Source organism: Neomonachus schauinslandi, chromosome 16, assembly GCF_002201575.2.
Source record: "Neomonachus schauinslandi chromosome 16, ASM220157v2, whole genome shotgun sequence".
Taxonomy (NCBI): Eukaryota; Metazoa; Chordata; class Mammalia; order Carnivora; family Phocidae; genus Neomonachus; species Neomonachus schauinslandi.
Window position 1 is genome coordinate 4,894,254 of NC_058418.1, and position 25,216 is coordinate 4,919,469.

Sequence of the window (25,216 nt, forward strand, 5' to 3'; positions counted from 1 at the left end):
CAATCTACCTTCTAAACATCCCCAAAGTCCATTCAATCTTTTCCTATACACCCAATCTGTTTACTGGCTGCCTACCACCTGCACCCTTTGTTTTTTTTTTTTTTAAAGATTTTATTTATTTATTCATGTGAGAGAGAGAGAGAGAGGCAGAGGCAGAGGGAGAAGCAGGCTCCCCACGGGGCAGGGAGCCCGATGCGGGACTCGATCCCAGGACCCTGGGATCATGACCTGAGCTGAAGGCAGACGCTTAACCGACTGAGCCACCCAGGCGTCCCTTCCACCTGCACCCTTTGTAAAATTCAACTGACACATCTTCCTATGTTCCTCTTTGTCCCCTGCAGTTTACTCTTCAAATGTTGACCTGAAAATATTTTAATATGCTCATCTTTCTCCATTAGCGTTATCGTATTTCAAATGTCCCCAGTTTCTCTTAGGATATAAAGCACAGTATTTGCAACACAGCCTCCAAAGCCAGCAATAGGTAAAACCTGATTTTTCCCTCCAGCTTCACCCCAGGCCATTTGCATCACAAATCAGGTGATTTGTGATGCAAATCACAAATTTGCTCCCATCCCTAGTTTCTGGAAAGACTACCCACATGCTATTCCCTCTTATCCGACTGTCTTTACAGTTCCAAGCTCAGGTACATCTTGGGAAATTTTAATATATCTCAATTTGAAAGTTCCACATTCAAAGATATTTCCAGTATCCTCACATTATTTCAGGACTGTTCTATGGAATCTTAACTTCTGCACTGTAACTGTTAATAAAAAAACAACTAAGTATACACATGTTAATTACAGAAGAGTTCATGTACTGTGCTGTTGTTATTTACTATTTCATATCAGGCCATTGTCAGTCTGTCTTGCTCACCCATCTCTCTGCAATGAAACTGGTTCATAATTGTTCTTAACATGCTTTGAGGTCTGAGTGCATCCACGATTGAACAGGAGGAAGACAATTCATATTTCTCTGATGAGATGAGGGAATTATGTATTTCTTCCACAGCAGACACAGTAGAGCCCGGATACGCTGGGGTCATGGCTCAGGAGAACAAAGGGACTAACGGTTGGAAAACATGCAGTGATGAGTACAGTGGCGTTCACCAGCCACCAACTGGAATCATCAAAGAGAGCCAAGTAAACATAAATGATGGAGGAGAGGGCAAAAAATGATACAAAGGTAGCCACCAAAACAAGGATGTTTTGAGTGGCTCTGGACTCAGGGGAGGGTCTGGGGGAGAGACTGTTCCTATGGATGTGTTGGAGCCTCTGCTTGTGCCTGGAAAGGAGGAAAACCATGGAGCTGCTGGCCACGGTCATGAGTCCCAAACCCAAACTGTCATGGAAAGATGTCACTGCTGCATACACTGAGTCTGCGATCTTGGCACGATGCTGTGAAGAACAATATCCCAAATCTCTTTTCTTTGTAATATTTTTGTTGTTCCATTTACCAGTCACATAAATAGGAAAAAACATATTTACCCCCATGTGCAGCACCCAGCACAGGATACTGGAGGAGCCAATGTACTTTGGAGCTTTCGCTTTAAGCTCTACCCACCTGGAGTTGCCAGGGTGGATCATGATAACCTGGAAGACACTCAAGAGGCAGGTGGAACAAATGGACATACCTCTGGCTACTCTGTGAGCATATAAAAGAATGTAGCATTCATAATTGGTGAAATGTTTCAACCCTAAAGCTGCCATGGTCTCTGGGACTCCTCTAGAGAGAATGACCAAGGAGTTGGCTACAGTCAGGTGCCTGAGAATCAAATTTGTGGATCTTGGCTTGCATCCCCTGAAGTAAAGGGACGTGTGATGATAGAAGAGTGAGAAATTCCCCAGGATTCCAACGACTATCTGGAATAGCACGATCATTGATATACTCAAATCCACCGAGGCCATTCTGTCATTCTCCAGAACTCAATATTCAAATTCACAGGCAGAGGGTTCTGCAAGAAAACATGAGTTTTGGGCTGCATTTTCACAGGAAATAAAATCATATCCAAAGGACCATTGGAGTGTTTGAGAGAGACTCTTCCTTTTCCATTATTCCTTCCCCCTGAAAATTAATATCTAAAATATATTCTCTTTTATTAAGAGACTTCCCATTTTGTGTGTTTCTTTTTATAGCACTTACAACGTGTGGGTAACTGTTATTAATGCTCTACCTATTCTAACTTATTTAATATTCACAACCCTATGAGTAAGGAACTAATATAACTCTCAGTTTATAGGCGAGGAGAATTTAACCATGGGCAGTAAAGTGACTCATCTAAATAAAAGTAGAGGTGCGGGGCGCCTGGGTGGCTCAGTCGTTAAGCGTCTGCCTTCAGCTCAGGTCATGATCTCAGGGTCCTGGGATCGAGCCCCACATCGGGCTCCCTGCTCTGCGGGAAGCCTGCTTCTCCCTCTCCCACTCCCCCTGCTTGTGTTCCCTCTCTCACTGTCTCTCTCTGTCAAATAAATAAATAAATAAATAAATAAAAAAGTAGAGGGGCGTCTGGGTGGCTCAGTTGGTTAGGCCGCTGCCTTCGGCTCGGGTCGTGATCCCAGGGTCCTGGGATTAAGCCCCGCGTCGGGCTCCCTGCTCAGCGGGGAGTCTGCTTCTCCCTCTGCCTGCCGCTCTCCTTGCTTGTGCTCTCTCTGTGTCAAATACATAAATAAAATCTTTAAAAAATAAATAAATAAATAAATAAAATAAAAAAATAAAAGTAGAATCAGGATTTGAACCTGGGTAGCCTAGTTGCAATGACATCAGTGTTTACTACTATACTATACTATGCCAAGTACCTAGTTATGGGTGCACACACACACACACTTTCTCATATTTTAAATTTATTTTACTATATAAACTTGGTTTGACAGTTTCCCATTTTTGTCTAAGTATTTCTTTTATAACCAATATACTTAAGGAGTGAGGATTCAGAGGCCTTAATAAATTATGGATGCACTGAGTAATTTTATATGAGCCAGTTTGATTTATTTAATGTAGACAAATGTTAAGATGGCAGCAGAAAAACTCATTTCATTTTTTGCCTGAACCAAAAAAACAATGGCACCCATAAAAGAAATTATTGCACAAAACTACTGCTAAAATATGGGACATGAAACATAAACAGTGATAAAGTATATAGGGCAGGAAATAAATTAATCCCATAAAGATCACATCACTGTATGCTTATTATTTTAGAATAAACAAACTGAAACTCAAACTGATATTTGATTCGGAAAAGCTATTAAAATACAATACAAACATGCAAAATGGAATTTGAAGACTTGGAACCTTGAGCATTTAATAACTGAAAAGCAAGAGAGGTGAATAGTGAGCTGGTAATAATATTGAAATGATTTTTTAAAAGATTTATTTACTTATTTCAGAGAGAGGGAGAGAGAGTACAAGCAGGGAGAGGAGCAGAGGGAGAGGGAGACAAGCAGACTCCCCTCTGAGTAGGGGGCCCGTCGCGGGGCTGGATCCCAGGACCCTGAGACCACAACCTGAGCTGAAGTCAGGAGTCGGACACTCAACCAAATGAGCCACCCAGGTGCCCCTGAAATGATTTTAAACCAGAGAAAATACAGGAAGAAACATTTGAACCTTAAAATTGCTTTTTTTTCTGATGAGATTGTATTTTTAAATTAATTCCTTATTTTAAAATTAAATTAATGATCCCAGAGTCCTGGGATCGAGCCCCGCATCGGGCTCCCTGCTCTGCAGGAAGCCTGCTTCTCCCTCTCCCACTCCCCCTGCTTGTGTTCTTGCTCTCGCTATCTCTCTCTGTCAAAAAAATAAATAAAATCTTTAAAAATAAATAAATAAATAAAATAAAATAAATTAAATTAAAATATAAAAATAAAGTCCTTAAGTTTTTGCTCTTTGCAACCCTCTATTATGATGCTAACTTTTCTTAAGGGACCTTTCCTAATTTCAGGGAAGAAAATTGTCTCACAGAACAATAGACCACAGATATTTTCCGTAGAGACACATTTACTGTCTCCATTAAGCTCGTCACACTCAAGTTACAGAAGAATAAATTTCAGCAATTCCCATTCAGTCACACCTTTTCTGCTGTGAATCAGGTAATTTAATCCGTTCCATCATATTCGTTATCACACGTACATGCCTTTATAGAAATCACAATATTGCTCCTGAAAATGTCCCTGTGACTCTCGCACACTATACTGAATAGCAGACTAATTCTGAAGTTACAATCTTGAAGCATCTTAAAATTCAGACTCTGAAAGCACTTGGATCAAACACCAAGAACCCCTTTAAAGGAGGATACTGTTAAATTACATTAGCAGCAGTCATGCATTGACTTAGTGGCCTCTCCCCACAAGTTCAGCCTGTGCCTCAGGACTGCTTTCCCAGACCTGCTCACCTACCCAGATTCCTGCTGCATCTCCTCCTAACCTTCGAGACTCTAGTCTCAGACTAAACTAGGAGATACTCACAGACTCCCTCCTGCTGCCAGCACTGTGAGCCGGGTGTAAAGTATCAGCCAAAGCATGTGTGGACGGGAGGAAGCCAGACCCTGAGACATGGGTTAGTGATTCTGTGACCTCACCTCCCCCAAGTTGTTAGGCGTCTGCCTTCGGCTCAGGTCATGATCCCAGGGTCCTGGAATCGAGCCCCGCATCGGGCTCCCTGCTCAGCGGGAAGCCTGCTTCTCCCTCTCCCACTCCCCCTGTTTGTGTTCCCTCTCTCGCTGTGTCTCTCTCTGTCAAATAAATAAATAAAATCTTTAAAAAAAAAAAAAACAAAAACTGATATTAAGTGGCGCCTGGGTGGCTCAAAGCGGCTGCGTCAGCACAGGTCATGATCCCAGGGTCCTGGGATCGAGCCCCGCATCGGGCTCCCCGCTCAGCGGGAAGCCTGCTTCTCCCTCTCCTACTCCCCCTGCTTGTGTTCCCTCTCTTGCGCTCTGTCAAATAAATAAATAAAATTTTTTTAAAAAGCATTTAGAAACTGAAAAAAAAAGGTCGGTTAAAATACCTAATCTTCAAGTTAAAAATACTCTTCCAAATAACTGAGAATAAAGATTTTAGAAACTTGAAATTGCAACGGTATTCAGTAATTAATGCCGTAAATAAAATACAGGATGCCACCCGGTAGGTCTCAAAGGCGTTTGGATTTGTAATTCATCTTGAGAGGTGTGGATTCCGATATCAAGTTTAAAGAGAGAGAAATTAATTTACATCCATACAGGCAGAAGGTTTGGTTCTTTTAAAGGAACGTGCCAGCCCTCCGTCCCCCAGCCCAAGGTCTGGCCGGAAGTCCCAGGAGCGCAGCCCAGCAAATGGGGGAGCAGAAGTGACAATTCCGTGAAAAAGAAGAGCTTTGGTGGACGTTAGTACAAAACCGCACGTTCCCCACAGAGCAGTTCCGCATTGCTCATCCTAGCTTCCCTCACCCACACTCACCACTCCGGCTTTTGCTCAGTTAAATGAGGAGCTGCCGCTGTCAGCTCGGTCGCTCCACAAGGACCCCCGTCCCGCCCCAGGTCCCCGCGCTGCTCGGCCTCCCTCGCAGGAGGCGCGTCTCCACCACTCGCCAAAGTTTGAACGGGCACCGTGCTCCACTTGACAAATACCGCCGCTTCAAATAAAAGCGGCCCACACTTCCCTAAGGTCGGACCCAGCCTCGCTCCCAAAGACAGCAGCGGAACGCGAAGGAACCCAAGAGCTGAAACTGAAACCGCCGGGCGGGAGAGACAAACAGACGCGAAAACTGCGGGACCCCGCGCGTTCCAGGCCCCGCCCCCAGCCCCGCCCCGCGGCGCACGCGCGCTTGCCTGCAGACCCGGAAGCGGATCGCGCGGAGCGACGGGCGCGCCCGGGAGAGGGAGTCTCCATTTTTCTGGTTCGTGCCGCCGGCGCGCTCTTCAGGCCCCTCCTCCACACCCAGTTTCGGGGGTCGCCTGGTAAGGTAAAATCCTTGAGCCCCCTCGTCCCTCTCGCTGGGAGGTCGTCCCTATCGCCTCTCGCGGCGTCGCCGTGTGACGTTCCGAGTCCTGGCGCTCGGTGCGGGAGCCGGGAGTTTGCGATTCCGGTTAAAATCGCTCTGAGGCGGGTGCGGGCGCCAACATTGCTGCCTTCGGCCCTCGTAGACACCGATCGCGCTGCCGGTCGCTTTCCTGCTCAGAACCTTTCTCGGACTCCCGACTCTGCCCCCACCCCCACCCGCGTCGGTACAGGGGTGCCTCGGTCCAGAGGATGCAGGCCCCTCGCTCCGCTCCAGGGAGGGCAGGGGGGCAACAGAGATGGCGGGGAGGACGCAGGACTCTGCGCAGTTAGGGGGCCAGCAGAAAGTCTGGGGAGAAAGGACGGCAGGGATTGAAACAGGTTGCCGCAGAGCGGGGTCAAAGTGTTGGAGGAGGAATAGCGAGAGGGGGGAAACAGAAGGATGCGGAAACAGAGAGGGAAACACAGATGGACAAAAGGAGAGAAGAGAAACGAGGACAAAGAGACATACACGGAGACCAAAACACATAGTGGTCTCGGAGAAAGCACAGGACCCAAACCCAGGTGAGTATTGAGTTGACTGGATGTGGAATACTGAGTTGTGAAGTACTGATTTGTGGCTCTGTAATTAAAATTTGTTGAATTGTTTCAGTTATGCGGAAGAGAATGAGAGTTGTGAAACCAGGTGTTTGAGGCATCTGCACGTTCTAATTACTGCATCAGAAGATGATTCCATTTGCAGCCCCTATTCATTTAGAGGGCAGAGGCCTAGTTTAGTCAGTTCCAGGTCATCCTCTTCCCTTCCAAGAAATGGGGGAAGACTTTCTGTCACCACATGGTGCTTTCCAAAATGGCCATTATTAACAGTACCGTTTCTCTTTCCCCCTTTTTTCTGTGGCTCGTGTCATTCTTTTCTAAATTTGATGTATCTTCACACTTGTTTAACTTTAATCTCAGAATCCACCGGATATCTTTTAATTTCCAAATTATTTTCCTTCTTAATTTTTTGTTCAGATTATGAATTCTGTGTGCTTTCTACTTTACCGGGTAGTGGAATTATTGTTTGATGTCTGGTAAATAATTTTATAGTATTTCATTATGCATCCGTTAAGGATGTGGGTAACTTTTTTTTTTGACACTCAAAATCTAGTTTAGCCAATTTCATATTCAGTAGTTCCCTTCCCTTAAGTGATCTGATGAAATTACTGAACTCTGAGCAGAAGCTTCCAACTAAGTAAATGTTCCCCTCAAGTCCCCTTTGTCTTTTCTGTGCAGATGTTGGGAGGATGGGCTGGATTGATGTGGAACTTTATTCCAACAGAGCCCATCTGTTTATGATGCAGAGATTGCTCAGATCTCATCTCCACAGGTGACCCTTCTTCATGTTTTTCAGGACTAGTAACTATTTTCAATTTCATACATTTTTTATTATATTTTTTCTGGAAAAGAGGAATTAAATTAACTTGGGTTTGATTAAACCCATTAAAGAGAATCTTCTCTTGTTCAGGAACATGAAAGGTAATCTGGAATTAGGACAAGTCCTTTCCACTTAAACTTGTCTGGGCTACCATTTCAGGATTTACTTACACCCAGGTCTGCTCACTCAATTCAGACCTCTTAAAGGTAACTTGGTAAAAATATTCCCCCTCTGAGACTCAGTGCACCCGCCTGTGAAATGGAGACGATAGACCAGGAATTCTGAATCTGAGCTAGTAAGATCCCTGAAATGATTTTGGGAGGAGCTCTGGAGCTGGGGTGGCCCTTAAGATTAAGAGTTGGTCCAAATTGATGGAAGACAGGCTTCTGTATCCTGCATCAACCATTCATTGGATGCTGGCTGCCTAGGGAGGAGCCAAGAACTTGAATGCGGCAGTTCCTTTGGCCAAGTGCCAAGGGGACAAAAGACGGTGCAGTTTCAGTAGAATGTGTGGGTTTCAGCAGGAGGGGAGGGCTTTCTGAAGACATGGGTGAAAAATGTACTTGTTACCCTCCATATAGGAGTTACTGTCCCTGTCTCCCTCCTGTTGCAGTTAGCAGCAAAGGATTTGTCTTTCCACCATATTAAGGTTCTCCCATCATGTATATTGTGGCAGAGGAAGGGGTTATGTTGATTCTGAGCATTAAACAACATACTTTTTGTCACACAGAATAACCTTATCTGAGAAAGAAGCCCAGAAGAAGAGGGAAAAAAAGGAGGAATGGCTCTTTCCCAGGTAAAAGTCATATTTTTAGTTGATTGTTCTCCTGCCTAAAGTATTCACTCACACTTTCTCCCAATCTCCTCTCATCTCCATGCAGATTCCATCTCACTGTGACCCAGTGACATGGAACTTGGGAAGAGGCTCCTTTTAGGTGGTCATCCTGTGAAGGATTTTCTGTGCAGGCATTGACTGGAGATAGGGAGTAGGCTCTGTGGTTTCAGTGAGGTTGGACATTAAGGATTCTTCAGAGACCCCTTCTGGATGCCCTTTCAGCTCATATAAATAAAGATTAAAGAGATTACATATGTAAGTGATGTATTAATGTGCACAAATACTTGAGAAACTCTGGAAAAGAAGACTGACGGGGGATGTTTGCTTTTTCTAATTTTATAAATGTCTTCTGACGTTAAACAAGGAAACCAGTATATTTCTGACTTCAAAATACTAATACTTTGGAAGAGAATGGGAAATTCAAAGTAGGAATAAGGAATAGAGAGGGTGTTTTGTTTTATTAACATAATTAGTTTTAAAACTTAGAATCAACCAACTTGTGTAACAGTAAGTGTTCTTTAAATTATTCATTGCATACCCATCTCGTAAAGACCATGAGGTCTTTATGGAACTCTTGAGGTCTTAGGAACTCTTACACAGCAGATCTTTTAGATAAAAATGTTTATAATTTAGCCAACACATAAGAGCAGAACTTTCTGTCATTAGAGAGGCTGGGGCTAAATTTTGATTTTACTCATTATTGTTAAATGTTGTTTTTTTGTTTGTTTTTTGTTTTTTTGTATTAAACCTCTCTGGTATATATTTCTGTGGTTCAATTCCATACATTGATGGAGTTTAGAAACTAAGAAGTAAAATATCCCCTTCCCATCTTATCTTCCACCATCACTGATTGTCTTCACGAGGAACCAATATTCTCTTTAGTAACTATTATAAAAATCTTATAAAAATGCATTTATATATTGTAATGTGATTTGAGAAAATACATTTTTTTTTTCTTAAGATTTTATTTATTTGCGAGAATGAGAGAGAGAGCATGAGAGGGAGGAGGGTCAGAGGGAGAAGCAGACTCCCCGCTGAGCAGGGAGCCTGATGCGGGACTCGATCCCGGGATTCCAGGATCATGACCTGAGCCGAAGGCAGTCGCTTAACCAACTGAGCCACCCAGGCGCCCCGAGAAAATATTCTTCAGTAAATGTTTAATCATCATATTTTCTAAATTTAAATATTTACATACCATGTGTCTTGGAGTTGTTTTCATGTTAGTAAACATAGAGATAGCTGCTTTTTTAGATCCTCATTGGACTAGTCTCTAAATGAAGATACATGGGTCCTCTACAATTTCTTACTGTTACAAAGAATGCCTGCTTCTGAGCAGGCTGACTTCACTACAGATATCTAAGGATATCTCCAGATTGTATATCTTAAGCATGATTACCAGGTTAACCTGATAATGATAGTGTTCCTGAGGAGGCCAGACATTCCACTTACTAAGTAAAGATTTTAAATCAACTGTCTTAAACATATTCGGCTAAAGGAAGCCGTGGAAGAGAACTAAGAAGTAGGAGAACAATGTTTCAACAAATAGAAAATACTAATAAAGAGAGAGAAATTATGGTAAAGGGATAGAATAGAAATTCTGGAGCTAAAAAGTAAAATAGCCAAAATTGAAGCAGATTGACAAGAAGAATAAAGAATCAGCAAACTTAAACATAGGTTAATTGAAATTATCCAGTGTGAGCAGAAGAAAAGGGGAAAAAAAGAAGAAAGGGGAAAAAAGAAAAATGAACAGAGACTAAGAAACCTTTGGGACACCATAGACACTATCAAGAATACTGATATAGGGGCACCTCGGTGGCTCAGTCAGTTGAGCAGCTGACTCTTGATTGCGGCTCAGGTCATGATCTTGGGGTCCTGGGATCGAGTCCTGCGTCGGGCTCCACACTCAGTGGGGAGTCTGCTTGACAATTCTCTCTCTCCCTCTCCCTCCCACCCCATCCCCGCACACATACCCTCTCTCTAAAATAAATAAATAAAACTTAAAAAACGGGGCATCTGGGTGGCTCAGATGGTTAAGCATCTGCCTTCGGCTCAGGTCATGATCCCAGGGTCCTGGGATCGAGCCCCACGTCTGGCTCCTGGCTCAGCCGGGAGCCTGCTTCTCCCTCTCCCTCCGCCTCTCCCCCTGCTCATGCTCACTCTCTGTATCTCTGTGTCTCGAATGAATAAATAAAATCTTAAAAAACAAAAAGAATACTGATATACATATAATAGGAGTCCTAGAAGGAAAGGACAAAGAAGAAAGAGCAGAAAGAATATTTGAAGAAATAAGATCTGAAAACCACCCAAATTTATCGAAAACATTAACCTTACACATCCAAGAAACTCAATGAACTTCAACTATGATAAATGCATGGAGATCCCTGGCAAGCATATAATCAACTTCTCTAAGACAAAAAGAATGTGGAGAGTAGCAAGACAGAAACAACTTCTGATGGATTCTCAAGAAGTTTAAGAGCTTATTTCTCATCAGAAACTGAAGGAAGCAATCTCATGAGATATTTAAAGTTTGAAAGATTAAAAATAAAATCTACCAGGAATTCATTATCAGGCAAACTATGCTTCAGAATTGATAGTGAAATTAAGAGACTCCTAGATAAACAAAAGCTGAGGAAGTTCACACTAATATCCTTAGCCTACATGAAATACCAGATGGAGTTTTTCAGACTGAAATGAATGGAAACTAGCAATACCTCTAAGCCATAGGAACAAATAAAGAACACTAGTAAAGGTAACTATATAGGTAAATATAAAAGCCAGTGTTACTATATTTTTGTTTTCTAACTCATTTTTTTCTATGTGACCTAAAAGACAAATGTAGAAAACAATAATAAAAATCTGCTTTTGAGTGTATTAAACATCTGTCCATCTGTTTATAAAGAAGTAGTTTTTGAAAATAAGAACATAAAGGAAGACTGTATAGGAGCAGTTATATGCTCTTAAAGCTAAGTTAATATCAACTGAAATTCAGATATTATTAGTTCAATATGTAAACTGTAATCCCCAGAGTAACCACTCAAAAAATAACTTAAAAATATACAGAAAAATGACAAAGGCAATCAAAATGGTATGCACACAAAGACATACAAAGAAGGAATTATGAAACAAAATATTAGACATACAGAAAGCAAATAGCTAAATAGGCAGAAGTCATACTTAGCAGTAGTAACTTGAAATGTAAATTGATTAAACTCTTCAATAAAAGACAAAGGAGTTAATTTTTAAAAATGATTTCACTCTAGATCTACAAAAGCCTCACTTTAGATACATAAATAGGTTGAAAGTGAAAGGATGGGGGCGCCTGGGTGGCTCAGTCGTTAAGCGTCTGCCTTTGGCTCAGGTCATGATCCCAGGTTCCTGAGATCAAGCCCTGCATCAATCAGGCTCCCTGCTCCGCGGGAAGCCTGCTTCTCCCTCTCCTACTCCCCCTGCTTGTGTTCCCTCTCTCGCTGTGTCTCTGTCAGATAAATAAATAAAATCTTAAAAAAAAAAAGTGGAAGGATGGAAAAAGATACTCCATGCAAATAGTAATGAAACCTAGGTGGGTAGCTATACAGATGATAGATCAAATAGACTAAGTTGTTAAATTGTTACCAGAGATGTTGAAGGACATTACATTTTGAAAAAAGGGTCAATCCATCAGGAAGATAAAACAACTATGAACAATATGTACATAACAACAAAGCCCCCAGTTTTTTGAAGCAAAAATTGAGGAGCTCTACTATAATAGTTGGAGACCTCAATACTCCCCTTTTAATAATGGAAAGAACAACCAGACATAATATCAGTAAGGAAATAAAGGACTGAGCAACACTAAATCAACTAGACTTAGCAGACATAAACAGAACACTCCCAACAAAAACAATGCACTAAAAAATTAGGAATAGAAGGGAACTTCATCAGTCTGAAAAAAAGGGTATTACTAAAATTCCACAGCTAACATTATACTCGATGGTAAAAGACTGAAAACTTACACCCTAATACTAAGAACAAAATAAGAGTGCCCCATTTTGTCACCATACTTTAACACTGTACTGAAGTTCTAACCAGAGAAAATAGGAAAGATAAATAAAATGTGTCAAAACTGGAAAAGAAATCAAACTATGTCTATTCACAGAATACATGATCTTATATTTAGAAATAATCCTCAAAAGAACTATTAGAGATACTACAGTGAATTAGTACAATATCAGCACTCAAAATTCAGTTGTATTTCTGTACACTAGCAATCAACAAATTGAAAGTAAGGAAACAATTCCATTTACAAGAGCATCAAAATGGATGGGAGTAAGTTTAACCAAGGAAATGGAAGATTTATACACACTGAAAACTACAAAGTTGCAGAGAAAAATTGAAACCTAAGTAAATGTCAAGATAGCCTGTGTTTGTGGATCAGAAGACATTAAGATGGCAGTACTCCCCAGAGTGAGATAAAGAGTAATGCAATCCCCAGCAAAATCTCAACAGCCTTTTTTGCACAAATGGGAAACCTGATTCTAAAACTCATCGATTTGGTTAAGGACCCCAAATAACCAAAATTAACATGAACCCCAAACATTATTCCAAGTCCAAGTAGCCAGATGCAAAAAAGTCACATTTTATACCATTCCATTTACATGAAAAATCCAAAATAGGTAAATCCATAGAGACAAGCATTAGTGGTTGCCAGGGACTGGGGAAGAAAGGGGGAATAGGAAGCACTTGCTTAATGGGTAAAGGATTTCCATTGGGAATGATAAAAATGTTTTTGATCTAGACTGAGGTGATGTTTGTTCAACACTGTGAATGTACTAAATGCCACCAAATGGTACTTAAAAATGGCTAATTTTGTTATGTTGAGTTTCACTTAAGAAAATTAGAGAATTATAACTTGCTCAGAATTATCTTACACAGATCATTCGGAACACTCACTCCAGTCAAGTCAGCCTTTACACATCTCTGCTGCTTTTATTTTGTGTCAAAATCAGAACACTCTGCCTGTCTGCTTGGTGAAATGTGTTTTCATTTCAGGGACAGGTGACCTTCAGGGATGTGGCCATAGAATTCTCTCAGGAGGAGTGGGAGTGCCTGAACCCTGCTCAGAGGGCCTTGTACAGGGACGTGATGGTGGAGAACTACAGGAACCTGGTCTCCCTGGGTGAGGATAGTTTCCCTCCAGAAGTCGGTAATTACTTTTGTATATTTTTGCATTTTCTCTTGAGAGCCCCTGACTTGATTGTATGAGTTTCAAATCCCTGTTCTTAAGGGAGTGATTGAAGCTGTTTTGATTGAGAATGGAAAGGCTTCAAAATGTCAAGTGGACTCTAACTTTCCTTTTCTTCAGAAGTTCTGCATTTTCATGCTTCATTAGGTGGTTGCAGAACATTAATGTCAGAAAACCGGGCGCCTGGATGGCTCAGTCGTTGAACGTCTGCCTTCGGCTCAGGTCATGATCCCAGAGTCCTGGGATCGGGGCCCGCATCATGTCTCCTTTGTCATAAATTAATTGACCATGTGTGTGGGTTTATTTCTGGGTTCTCTTCTCTTGATCTCTGTGTCTGTTTTTATGCTAATACCATATTGTTTTAATTACCACAGCTTTGTAATGAAGGAGTTTGAAATCAGGGAATGTGATGCCTCTAACTTTGTTCTTCTTTCTCAAGATGCTTTGGCCATTCAGGGTCCTTTGTGGTTCCATACAGATTGTAGGATTTCTCTATTTTGTGTCCAGGTTTTTACATGGACATAAATTTTCAACTTATTTGTGTAAATACCAAAGAGTTTGATTACTAGATCGTATTTAAGAGTATATTTAATTCTGTAAGAAAGTGGTATAGCATTTTGCATTCCCACCAGCAGTGAATGAGAGTTCTTATTATTCCACATCCTCAGTAGTATTTGGTATTTCAGTGTTTGGATTTTGGCTATTCATAAATGTGTAGTGGTATCTCATTGTTTTAACACACATTTTCCTCAGTTAAATATATGACATTCTTTTTTTTTTTTTTTAAAGATTTTATTTATTTATTTGACAGAGAGAGACACAGCGAGAGAGGGAACACAAGCAGGGGGAGTGGGAGAGGGAGAAGTAGACTCCCCACTGAGCAGGGAGCCCGATGCGGGGCTCGATCCCAGGACCCTGGGATCATGACCTGAGCCAAAGGCAGACGCTTAATGACTGAGCCACCCAGGCACCCCTCAAGTCAGTGTTTTACTTGGTAAACATGTCTGAGACCATGCATCCCTGGCTGCTAAGCACCATGGCGGACAGGGCTAGAAAGGTAACAGGTTTATTTTGAGCAGGGGGCAAAGACAAAGCAGCACTTTATAGCTACATTGTAACTAGATCCTGCATCAATATATGACATTCTTTAAGCTGATAATTTGTCATATCTTGAGGATATACTTTTTAAGTTACTGCCTTAGTCACAGAAATACCATTCAATTGACTTGCCTTAGCTTTTTGTATAAGATACATTATTTTTTCCCTTTATATGTAGTTTTCTAAAAATAACTTTTGAATTTAATTTTCATTTTTTTCTTGCTACAAATAATTTATTCTAATATTCTTGTTTAGATTCATCATGTACATCTTGGTATACTAATGTAATATTTAAATATCTCATTTTATTTAAGGAAACAAAGGAAGTTTTTTTTATACTCCACGGTTTCCTTATTACTGCTGCTCCTAATACTTGGGTTTCCCAGAAAATTTCTTAAGCTCTTGAAATTACATATTTCAGTTAACCCATGAAGCCTGCTTTGTTCCTGTCCTCATTTTCAACTGAACTCCATAAAAAAAGTCACCTGGTCCTTGTTGACACACATCCCATTGCTGTCCTGTTTTTCTATGATTGGCTGCTTATGTTGCTAACCCCATCTATGCACACAGACCTGTGCTGTGGACCACAGTGACACAGCCAAAGATTGTTTCTATGTTTAAATACTGCTATTAACACTGTCCTTCCATATAAACATTCTGTGTTCTAGATCATTTAGTAATGCTCCTTAGGGGCACTAATTTCTGATGATGTTTTTGAAGTCAGATTATGTAACTATGTACACACACAACACACACATCTAGTTAAAAGCACTTCTCACCTGATGTCTCTTGAATGTTTGGGATTGTAATGTTAAAAGAAGATACGATTTCAGATAATTTACAAATTCCAGGAAAAGACATTGTTATTTTTCTATAACAAGCAAGGACATTTGGATTAAAAATCTTATCTAAATTGATGTTTCTCTTGTGCTCGCTTCGGCAGCACATATACTAAATTGATGTTTCTCTTTTTAAAAATATGTAATTTAGTTAATATGTTACTTTTTTACCAAATAAAATAACATCCCCAAAGAATTTAAACCTTGGCAAAAGCTTCCTGCTAACTTATTTTCCACCATATAACTTTTGTGCCCCTAGCCAGAAGATTGTCAGTCATCCAGTACCCATGATCATCTTCCATTGCTGTACCATTGAGAGTGTTTTATTGTATCTGCATGTGTTTATACAGTGAGTTTATCCATTCTCCTCTTGATAGCCATATCCAGGTTTTTGTTAAGAACATTCTTAAATGTGTCTGGAATATATCTATATATATCTCATATAATGTGTGTGTATACATATATATGTGTATATATATAATATGTGTAACTCTCTTGACTGTATACCTAGAAATGGAATTTGTGGGATAGTCAGTTTGATTTTTTGAGAGAGGTGTGAGCTGGGGTGGAGAGATAGGGGGAGGAGCAGAGGAAGAGGGAGAGAATCCCAGGCGGACTCCATGCTGAGCATGGAGCCCAACATGGGGCTCAATCCCATGACCCTGAGATCATGACCTGAGCCGAAATCAAGGGTCAGGTGCTTAACTGACTGAGCCACTCAGGTGCTCCAGAGTTTGATAGTTTTTGGAGCCAATACTGAAATAAATGCAAGCCTACAATCTTCCTGTAACACCATACTGTCTCCCTGTTGAATGTCTTCCACTTTCACCTCATACCCATGGTGTCAGTTCTTACAGAATGAGTCCGTATTCTTCCTGTTGCTAAATCGGCTCCTCTCTTTTTTCAAGGTCAGGCTTTTAACTGTTATAACACAATCATATCACCATAGATGTGTAAGCACAAGCACTGCTCCCACTTTTCCTGTTACTCTTTGTGCTTCACTCTTGCTTTTCTGAACCCAAATCCTGGCCGTTGCTCAGATTTTTCATTGATCTAAACAAACTACTGGTATCTCCTGGTATATTAATTTTGAGCACCAACGCACCTGAGTGTCCACAGGACTTGCCCCTCCCCACACTGCATTACCTACATAAGGAAAGACCCCTATTCATACGCAGTACAGCTTGCTCAATACAGCAGTGTGATCTGGTGTTTAATAATAATGTATGCGGATATGAAGAAAGAAAAAAGATACTTTAAGAAATCTGTGTGTAGGGGCGCCTGGGTGGCTCAGTTGGTTAAGCAACTGCCTTCGGCTCAGGTCATGATCCTGGAGTCCCGGGATCGAGTCCCGCATCGGGCTCCCTGCTCGGCAGGGAGCCTGCTTCTCCCTCTGACCCTCCCCCCTCTCATGTGCTCTCTCTCTCTCATTCTCTCTCTCTCAAATAAATAAATAAAATCTTTGGGAAAAAAAAAAAAGCTTAAAAAAAAAAAAAAAGAAATCTGTGTGTTACAATTAAACAGTTGATAAATCTAGCAGGTTAAGTAACCAGTTACACAAAATAACAGTCTCTGGAATTCTAAAGAATTCTTCCCTGAGAACTAAAGAAAGAATTTACATTCCATAAGGAACACACAGTAGGAGTAATGAAAGACATGTTGAGAATCACTGAATTACGAAATATCAGGTTCAGGTAAACACATTTTTATAAAGATTAAGAATTAGGGAAGGGCGCCTGGGTGGCTCAGTTGGTTAAGCGACTGCCTTCGGCTCAGGTCATGATCCTGGAGTCCCGGGATCGAGTCCCACATCGGGCTCCCTGCTCGGCAGGGAGTCTGCTTCTCTCTCTGACCCTCCCCACTCTCGTGTGCTCTCTCTCATTCTCTCTCTCTCAAATAAATAAACAAAATCTTTAAAAAAAAAAAAAAAGAATTAGGGAAGACAGGGGCGCCTGGGTGGCTCAGTCGTTAAGTGTCTGCCTTCGGCTCAGGTCATGATCCCGGGGTCCTGGGATCGAGCCCCGCATCGGGCTCCCTGCTCGGCGGGAAGCCTGCTTCTCCCTCTCCCACTCCCCCTGCTTGTGTTCCTGCTCTCGCTCTCTCTCTGTCAAATAAATAAATATAAAAAATAAAAAAATAAAAAAAAGAATTAGGGAAGACAGAAACCTCAATTATGATCTCATGTACAGTTATATAATAGCCAGTATATAGGTCAGCTCCCTAATCATGAAGTATCAATTATCCAGGTATCTGGCCAAAAAATATGTATAGTATATAATGTATGTTTTGAAAACTTATCTTAAGATCAGAGAAAATAGGGCGCCTGGGTGGCTCAGTTGGTTAAGCGACTGCCTTCGGCTCAGGTCATGATCCTGGAGTCCCTGGATCGAGTCCCGCATTGGGCTCCCTGCTCGGCGGGGAGTCTGCTTCTCCCTCTCCCACTCCCCCTGCTTGTGTTCCCTCTCTCGCTGTGTCTTTCTCTGTCAAATAAATAAATAAAAAATCTTAAAAAAAAAAAAAGATCAGAGAAAATAATATGGAAAAATTTATAAAAAGAAAACTTAAAAACATTATATATTACAGTAGTGTTTGTATATTACAATAGTGTTTGAAGACTGCTTGAGAAATTTCTTAGGTTCATTATAAGCATTTTTTTTGTATGAGTATGTAATTCAGTATAAAATATTTACCTTCTATTTGATAGGAAGCCTTTCTGCTGGATTTGCAATCAAGGACTTATCACCAATAGAGGACATTAATAAAGGAGAGTTATACCACTTAGTGATATTGGAGAGAAATGAAAGCCATAGCATCAAGGATTTTGATCTCAAGGAAGTCTGGGAAAATATGCATGAGTTTGAGAGTCACTGGAGATATGATGCAAGAAATTACAAAGAAGTGCCTTTGACACATAACAAAAATCTCATTCATAGAAAAGATCAACAGCTTAATAAATCCTCAATTACTTTTCCTCAAAAGCAGAGTATTACTGTAAAAAATAATACATACCAATATTTCATGCATGACGAGCCATTTGTAAGGCATTTGTTAAAACTGGAAAATAACATAAGTGGTGCTGGAAACTGGTACATAAACTGTTTGGAAAATAGAATTGGATTAAGTTTGCAGGGACACCTGGCTGAACTGCAGAGATTTCATACGGAGGAAGAAATGCATGAATGTAATCAAGTTGAGAAATCTGTCAACAATGGTTCCCCTGTTTCACCACTTCAGAGAATCCCATCTAGTATCAAAAACATTTGGAATAAATACAGGAAGATTTTAAAATATCCTTTGTTACCTGCACAATACAGAAGAGCATACACTAGAGGAAAATCTTACAACTGTAATGACTGTGGGAAGGCTTTTAGCAAAAGCTCAAATCTCATGAGTCATGAGAGAATTCATTCAGGACAGAGACCTTACAAATGTAATGAGTGTGGCAAAGCCTTTACGGAGCGTTCACATCTTACTCAACATAAGAAAATCCATACTGGAGAGAAACCTTACAAATGTAATGAGTGTGGCAAAGCCTTTAACCAGTGTTCGAACCTCACTAGACATCAGAGAGTCCATACAGGAGAGAAACCATATAAATGTAACATATGTGGCAAGGTCTGTAGTCAAAATTCAAACCTTGCAAATCATCAGAGAATGCATACTGGAGAGAAACCTTACAAATGTAATGAATGTGGTAAGGCCTTTATCCAACGTTCACACCTTTGGAGTCATGAGAGAATTCATACTGGAGAGAAACCTTACAAATGTAATGAATGCAGCAAAGCCTTTGCTGAACGTTCAGGCCTTACTCAGCATAAGAAGATCCATACCGGAGAGAAACCTTACAAATGTAATGAGTGTGGCAAAGCTTTTAAGCAGTGCTCACACCTCATTAGACATCAGAATACACATCCTGGAGAGAAACCACACAAATGTAATGTATGTGGCAAGGCCTTTATCCAAAGCTCTAGCCTTATGGAACATCAGAGAATTCATACAGGAGAAAAACCTTATAAATGTAATAAATGTGATAAGGCTTTTATCAGACGGTCACACCTATGGGGTCATGAGAGAACTCATACTGGAGAGAAACCTTACGAATGTATTGAGTGTGGCAAAGCCTTTGCTGAGCGTTCAAATCTTACTCAACATAGAAAAATCCATACTGGAGAGAAACCTTACAAATGTAATGAGTGTGGCAAAGCTTTCACCCAATTTGCAAACCTTAATAGGCATGAGAAAATACACACTGGAGAGAAACCACACAAATGTGATGTTTGTGACAAGGCTTTTATCCAAAGTTCAAGCCTTATGGAACATCAAAGAATTCACACAGGAGAAAAACCTTATAAATGTAATAAATGTGATAAGGCTTTTATTAAACGTTCTCACCTTTGGGGTCATGAGAGAACTCATACTGGAGAGAAACCTTATAAATGTAATGAGTGTGGCAAAGCCTTTATGGAGCGTTCACATCTTACTCAGCATAAGAAAATCCACACTGGAGAGAAACCTTATACATGTAATGAGTGTGGCAAAGCTTTTACCCAGTTTGCAAAACTTACTAGGCATCAGAAAATACATGGTGAAAAGAAACATTATAAATCTAGTATGTGTGGTAGTGGTTTTATTCAAAGCTCAAGCTTTGGGGATCATCAAAGAACTCACAGTAGAAAAACCTTACAAATAAAATGATTAAGCAAGTGTTCAAGCCTTATTCAACATCAGAATTCCATTATGGAGAGGAACCATATGAAACTAATGTGGCAAAGCCTGTAACCAGGGGTTTACACCTCACTTGATATCAGAATATAAATCTCTAAAAGAAAGCACACAAATGTAATGTATGGCAAGGTTTATCCAAAGTTTATACCTTGTGGAACATAACAGTTCTTACTAGATAGAAACCTTACAAATGTAGTGAGTGTGATCAGCTTTATAAAAAATGTACAATTTGTGGGGGGGGGGGGAAATAGGGGAATGTGATTAAGAGGTACAAATTTCCAGTGATTAAAAAAAAAAAGTACAACTTTGTGGTCATGAAAGAATTCATATGAGATGGAAACCATATAAATGTGTCAAGGTCCTTACCTCAGGAAACACCAAAGAATTCATACTGGATAGAAACATTACAAATATAATGAAGGTGATAATTTATTTAGCCAATTCTCTCAATGGACTACAATAAGAAGATTCATCCTAGGGGAAGTAAGTAAGTCTATTTTGAGGATTAACCAATCTTAGATGTTAAATTCCACAGAAAATTTAAATTATTTAAAACTAATGAGATGATGTGTATCAGTAGAACAAGGATATCTGTGGAAAGACCACTAATTATCTTCAGCTTACCATTTTTAAAAATATTTTAAGTAATATCAACACCCAATGTGGAATTCAAACTCACAACCCCAAGATCAAGAGTCACATGCTCTTCTGACTGAGCCAGCCAGAAGCCACTGTAAATTTTTTTTACTCAATTACTTGAGGTTTCCTGAGGCTGCATTATTATTGATGACTTACAACCTGAAGTTTGGAACCCACTGATGTTATACTTTAATTACATGCATTTCATGTGTCACCATAATGGTCTCAGAAGGGATCAGTAAGGTGAAAGGACCTAGTTCATTAGCTGGGGCTTATTCATACCTATGTACCCTGGAAAAACTAGACACTAATTTTAAGATACAGTAGGGTGTAAGTTTGAGAGCATAGGGAGTGGCAGGGAATAGTGTAAAACTTATCTAAATTGCCATGTTTTCTGTGATCACAGCCTCCTCTAGATTTGTTGGTATGACTGAGGGCCTTTGTTGATGAAGATTACAGGAAAGGATGATGATGAAACAGTAGGCCAGGACATTGAGAGAATGAGACTTTCATGTGAGTAGAAGGACAAGTTACTAGGATGGCATATGTGGTAGAAAAAATGGAGGGGGAATGATCTCTCCCTCTTTTGAAAGGTAATAGTTGTGTATCATAGATTAGTAGAAATTAGTCTTATTTTTGGAAACTGAAGAGAAAGTTCTAGAGGACATTTTAATCAAAAGAACCAGAGTAGTATGCTTGTGAAGGATTCAAATTTGGCCACTGAAATTGCGTTTTGATACCATTTTATTTAGGATATTATAAATTCTCATATCTAAATAAGTAAAATAGAAACCTTTTTTTGTAACACTGAATGAACCACGTGCCTTTTATTAGCCCAAGTGTATCCCACACCTCATCGGGGCATTTCATAATGAACACTAACAATACATCCTTGGGCTCCATAGGTTGAATGTCATCCCTAACAACTTTTTTCCATGTTAGATTCACACAACTTACAGTCTTGGAAATACATATTCATAATTTCAATTTGAAAGTTACACAATTTCAAACTCTCACCCTCTAAAACCTGCCTCCCTGTTCATGAACACACTGTATGATGATTACATTTCTACATGCCTTTCTTTTGTGCTGAAATGAGACCCATGGGTTGCACCTTTACATTAAATGAAAATAGAAAAATAGTAAGCATATGAAAAGTATTAGGAAATAAAATTTCAGAAATAAGGATAAAGATAATCTCTTTTGTGCTGGAGTGCTCAGGGAAATAAGTTGAAAAGATCAGTGTTTGTTGAGTTTACTCTCAAGAACAAATATTGACACAATGGGAATCTTGATAACTAGCAATCTCAGATATTTACCCTCTAAAACATTTTTTGCTCGTTTGCACTTGTGCTTACTTCGCTGGAAGAGGATGTTTGGATGTCATGAATGAGGACTTCATACAATAAAGTGTTATGAGAACGTTTATTACATAATGATGCTTTCTGGGGAGAGGAGGATAGACCTCAGGTTGTTCTAAAAATGGCTAGAGAACGCAGGGAATGACGACTGGTTTGTTATGATGGTTACTATGTGGGGCTGGGGTGATGGCACTCACGGTGTGCACTTTCAACTAATGCCAAGGGAAGGGGCACTCGGGCTTTATTAGCTTGCCCTGCCTGGATGGGCAGCATAGTAAGAGGTTATAATGAGGCTTAACAGGTATTGTTCGTCAGACATCAAAAATGGAGTCAGACTAACTGAATGTTTACTCCTGACTTGGTAGGGAAAAGACCACAATGTTCCTCATGCTAACACACTACCTTCGTTTCCCTGGTACACATACAGACCCCGCTGCACAATATGATTGTTGAAAATGGTGAAATACTGTTTAGATAAATTATCTAAGGTATTTTTATACTTAACGATGTCACAATTACATTGCTATTAAGTTACAGTCTAATATTAAAATACATGTGGAAGTGATAGAATATGTCCCAACTACAAGCCTGTTGTAGATCTCTCACTTTAAGGTAGAATGGAATGAATGGAATCTCAAAATCAGTCCTTTCATTTCTCTACCAAGATACTAGAATCAGAATATCTGTATTGAAACTTGGCAAATTATTTTAGTTTTAGGTTCAGATAAAGTAAGTTTCAAAGGAAATAAATCTTTAAGTTAGAAAACGCTGAACTAATAATTTTTGAATCTCATTTGGAACACCTATCAAGTCATGGGTTGCATGGAACATACTCAGGATAAAGAACAAAGTCCGCTGATAAAATCTGTCTCTCCCCACAGTTACTCTTGACTACCTTGTCATTTAATATTAGTAAGGGGTATTTTTAATTTGGTCTGCAAAATGTTTTCTCTAACACCTTTTTCTTTTACCTTCTGTTGTTTAGGCGTGAATATGAAATTTGAAAAATCCCTAATATCCTTATTAAAATTGCATTATTAAAATTTCTAGCTGATTGGAAAAACTTACTGGGATTATCATTTCCACGTAAGCAAGACAAAACCTAATGACGAAAAGGGCTTTGCCCCTCACCATTCACCCTTGGTCATACAGTGGCCGTCCCGCTGTAAGGAGAGAGGGCTGCTAATGGAGGTAGAGCAGGCAGGGAACTGCCCAGGGGACCTGTCACATCCAGCACTACAACGAACACTACAACTCTGGGCTTCCTGTTACTTGGGAAATGATAAACCACCTACTTGTTTCAGCCACTGTTTTCCAGGAGGTCTGTCACTCACAAAAACTGTCCTACCTGACAAATAAGATTCATATTTTGTATTGAGAGTAGAATGGAACATTTGAGAGGGGTTCCTGAATTTAAAATTTTGTAGCTTAGAAAAGCTTTATTAAAGCATCCCTTCAGGGGCGCCTGGGTGGCTCAGTCAGTTAAGTGTCTGGCTTTTGATTTTGGCTCAGGTCATGATCTCAGGGTCACAAGAAAGAGTCCCACATCGGGCTCTGCACTCATCAGGGAGTGTGCCCAAGATTCGCCCCCTCTCTCTGCCCTTCCCCCCCCCCATCAAATAAACAAATCTTAAAAAAAAAAAAAATCCCTTCACTGATGAGTTAGAGCTGTTTGGAACGTGTTGCCTAAAATTCACAATGTGAACAAAATAGAGCATGAGAATTCATGACAAAATGTTCAGAACACTAAGTTATAGGGAATAGGGAATTTGGTCCCACAAACACAATTACATGTTTACTTATATTCCATAAGGGATAAGTCTATAAGGATAAAATATGATAATGCTAAGTTCATAAGTATGTTCATGTACAGTGATAGACTTGTAGGGTTTCCTAATTTAAACAGTCTTCTGGCAATGCCCATATGATGAGGTGATATTTGAGCAGAATCACTGAAAGTGTATCATGCAAATACAAATAAGGGCAAGTGGGTAGAGGAAACAGAAGGAGAAGATTGTCAGAATGGGAACATATTTACCACAATTAGTATGTGGCTTGGTGAAATATTAAGTTTCTACTGGAGACATTTAAAATCTGGGACTCCTTATAGTTACAATTTTAAAAATTTTAACAAAATTCCCCAGAGTACATAAGATGATATGTAACAGGTCCAAAATAATGATGACCTGTTTGGAGAATGCACGTATTTCTTTATGGCAGCCTTACCATTACCAAGAGAACGCAGGGGTGGGGTGGGGTAATGAATTAAAGGAAAGATAGTAAATACCATTTGTCAAAACTATCTGAGGACGGGTTGCCTGGGTGGCTCAGTCATTAAGCATCTGCCTTCAGCTCAGGTCATGAACCCAGGGTCTTGGGATCAAGCCCCACATCGGGCTCCCTGCTCGGCAGCAAGCCTGCTTCTCCCTCTCCCACTCACCCTGCTTGTGTTCTCTCTCTCGCTATCAAATAAATAAAATCTTAAAAAAAAAAAAACACAAAAAAACACTGAGAGGTTTGATCCCAGGACTTCTTAAGATACACACTTTTCGTTTTGTCTACACCCCTGTAGCCAGCCAGGGGTATATTGTTAACTTCCACTTACGAATGTGTATCAAGTAAAACTGGTGGGTCTTTTACACCTCAGTTATATCTTCAATGTCCATATCATAAATTTTTTTTACCATATAATAAAATATTATACTTTCAAACTGAATAGTAACAAAACACATATTTCATATGTTTTCCTCATGAGTACAAGACCTACTGACTCCCATTTATTCCTAGTTTTACTCTTCAAATTGAGACCAGTCTTGTGTTACCAGTGCCTAATATTTGACTACGAAATTGACTTTTCAGTTATGTTTCAGATACCAAATTTTATACGAATTCAGATGTGATGAGAATGTGACTGTGTGTGCAAGGTTGGCAAACTTTTTATGTAAGGAACAGATAGTAAATATTTTATTCTTTGTAGGCCATACTGTTTCTGTTACAGCTATTCCAATATGTCCTTGTTGGATCAAAAGTACCTAAATATAGGTGTGGCTGCATTCCTATTATACTTCATCTAAAAACAGATGGTAGGCTGTATTTGGCTCATGTTCTGTAGGTTGGA

The 25,216-nt window shown here is 40.0% G+C and overlaps 2 protein-coding genes and 1 non-coding gene across 3 annotated transcripts; 1 reads left to right on the forward strand and 2 right to left on the reverse strand.

Annotated features, from left to right (window-relative positions):
• Positions 1-989: 989 nt before the first annotated feature.
• Positions 990-1,904, reverse strand: LOC110573712 (vomeronasal type-1 receptor 2). The gene has a single exon (XM_021682324.1). It carries the CDS (start codon positions 1,902-1,904, stop codon positions 990-992), a length of 915 nt encoding a protein of 304 aa, XP_021537999.1.
• Positions 1,905-6,476: 4,572 nt separating this feature from the next.
• On the forward strand, positions 6,477-20,584 carry LOC110573778 (zinc finger protein 677). Its single transcript, XM_044921996.1, has 5 exons — positions 6,477-6,527; positions 8,111-8,176; positions 13,244-13,370; positions 18,078-19,923; positions 20,470-20,584. Exons 2-5 carry the CDS (start codon positions 8,162-8,164, stop codon positions 20,495-20,497), a joined length of 2,016 nt encoding a protein of 671 aa, XP_044777931.1. The 5' UTR covers positions 6,477-6,527; positions 8,111-8,161; the 3' UTR covers positions 20,498-20,584.
• On the reverse strand, positions 14,437-14,567 carry LOC123323362. Its single transcript, XR_006539361.1, has one exon. It is a non-coding gene; the product is annotated as a small nucleolar RNA SNORA63 (small nucleolar RNA).
• Positions 20,585-25,216: the final 4,632 nt, after the last annotated feature.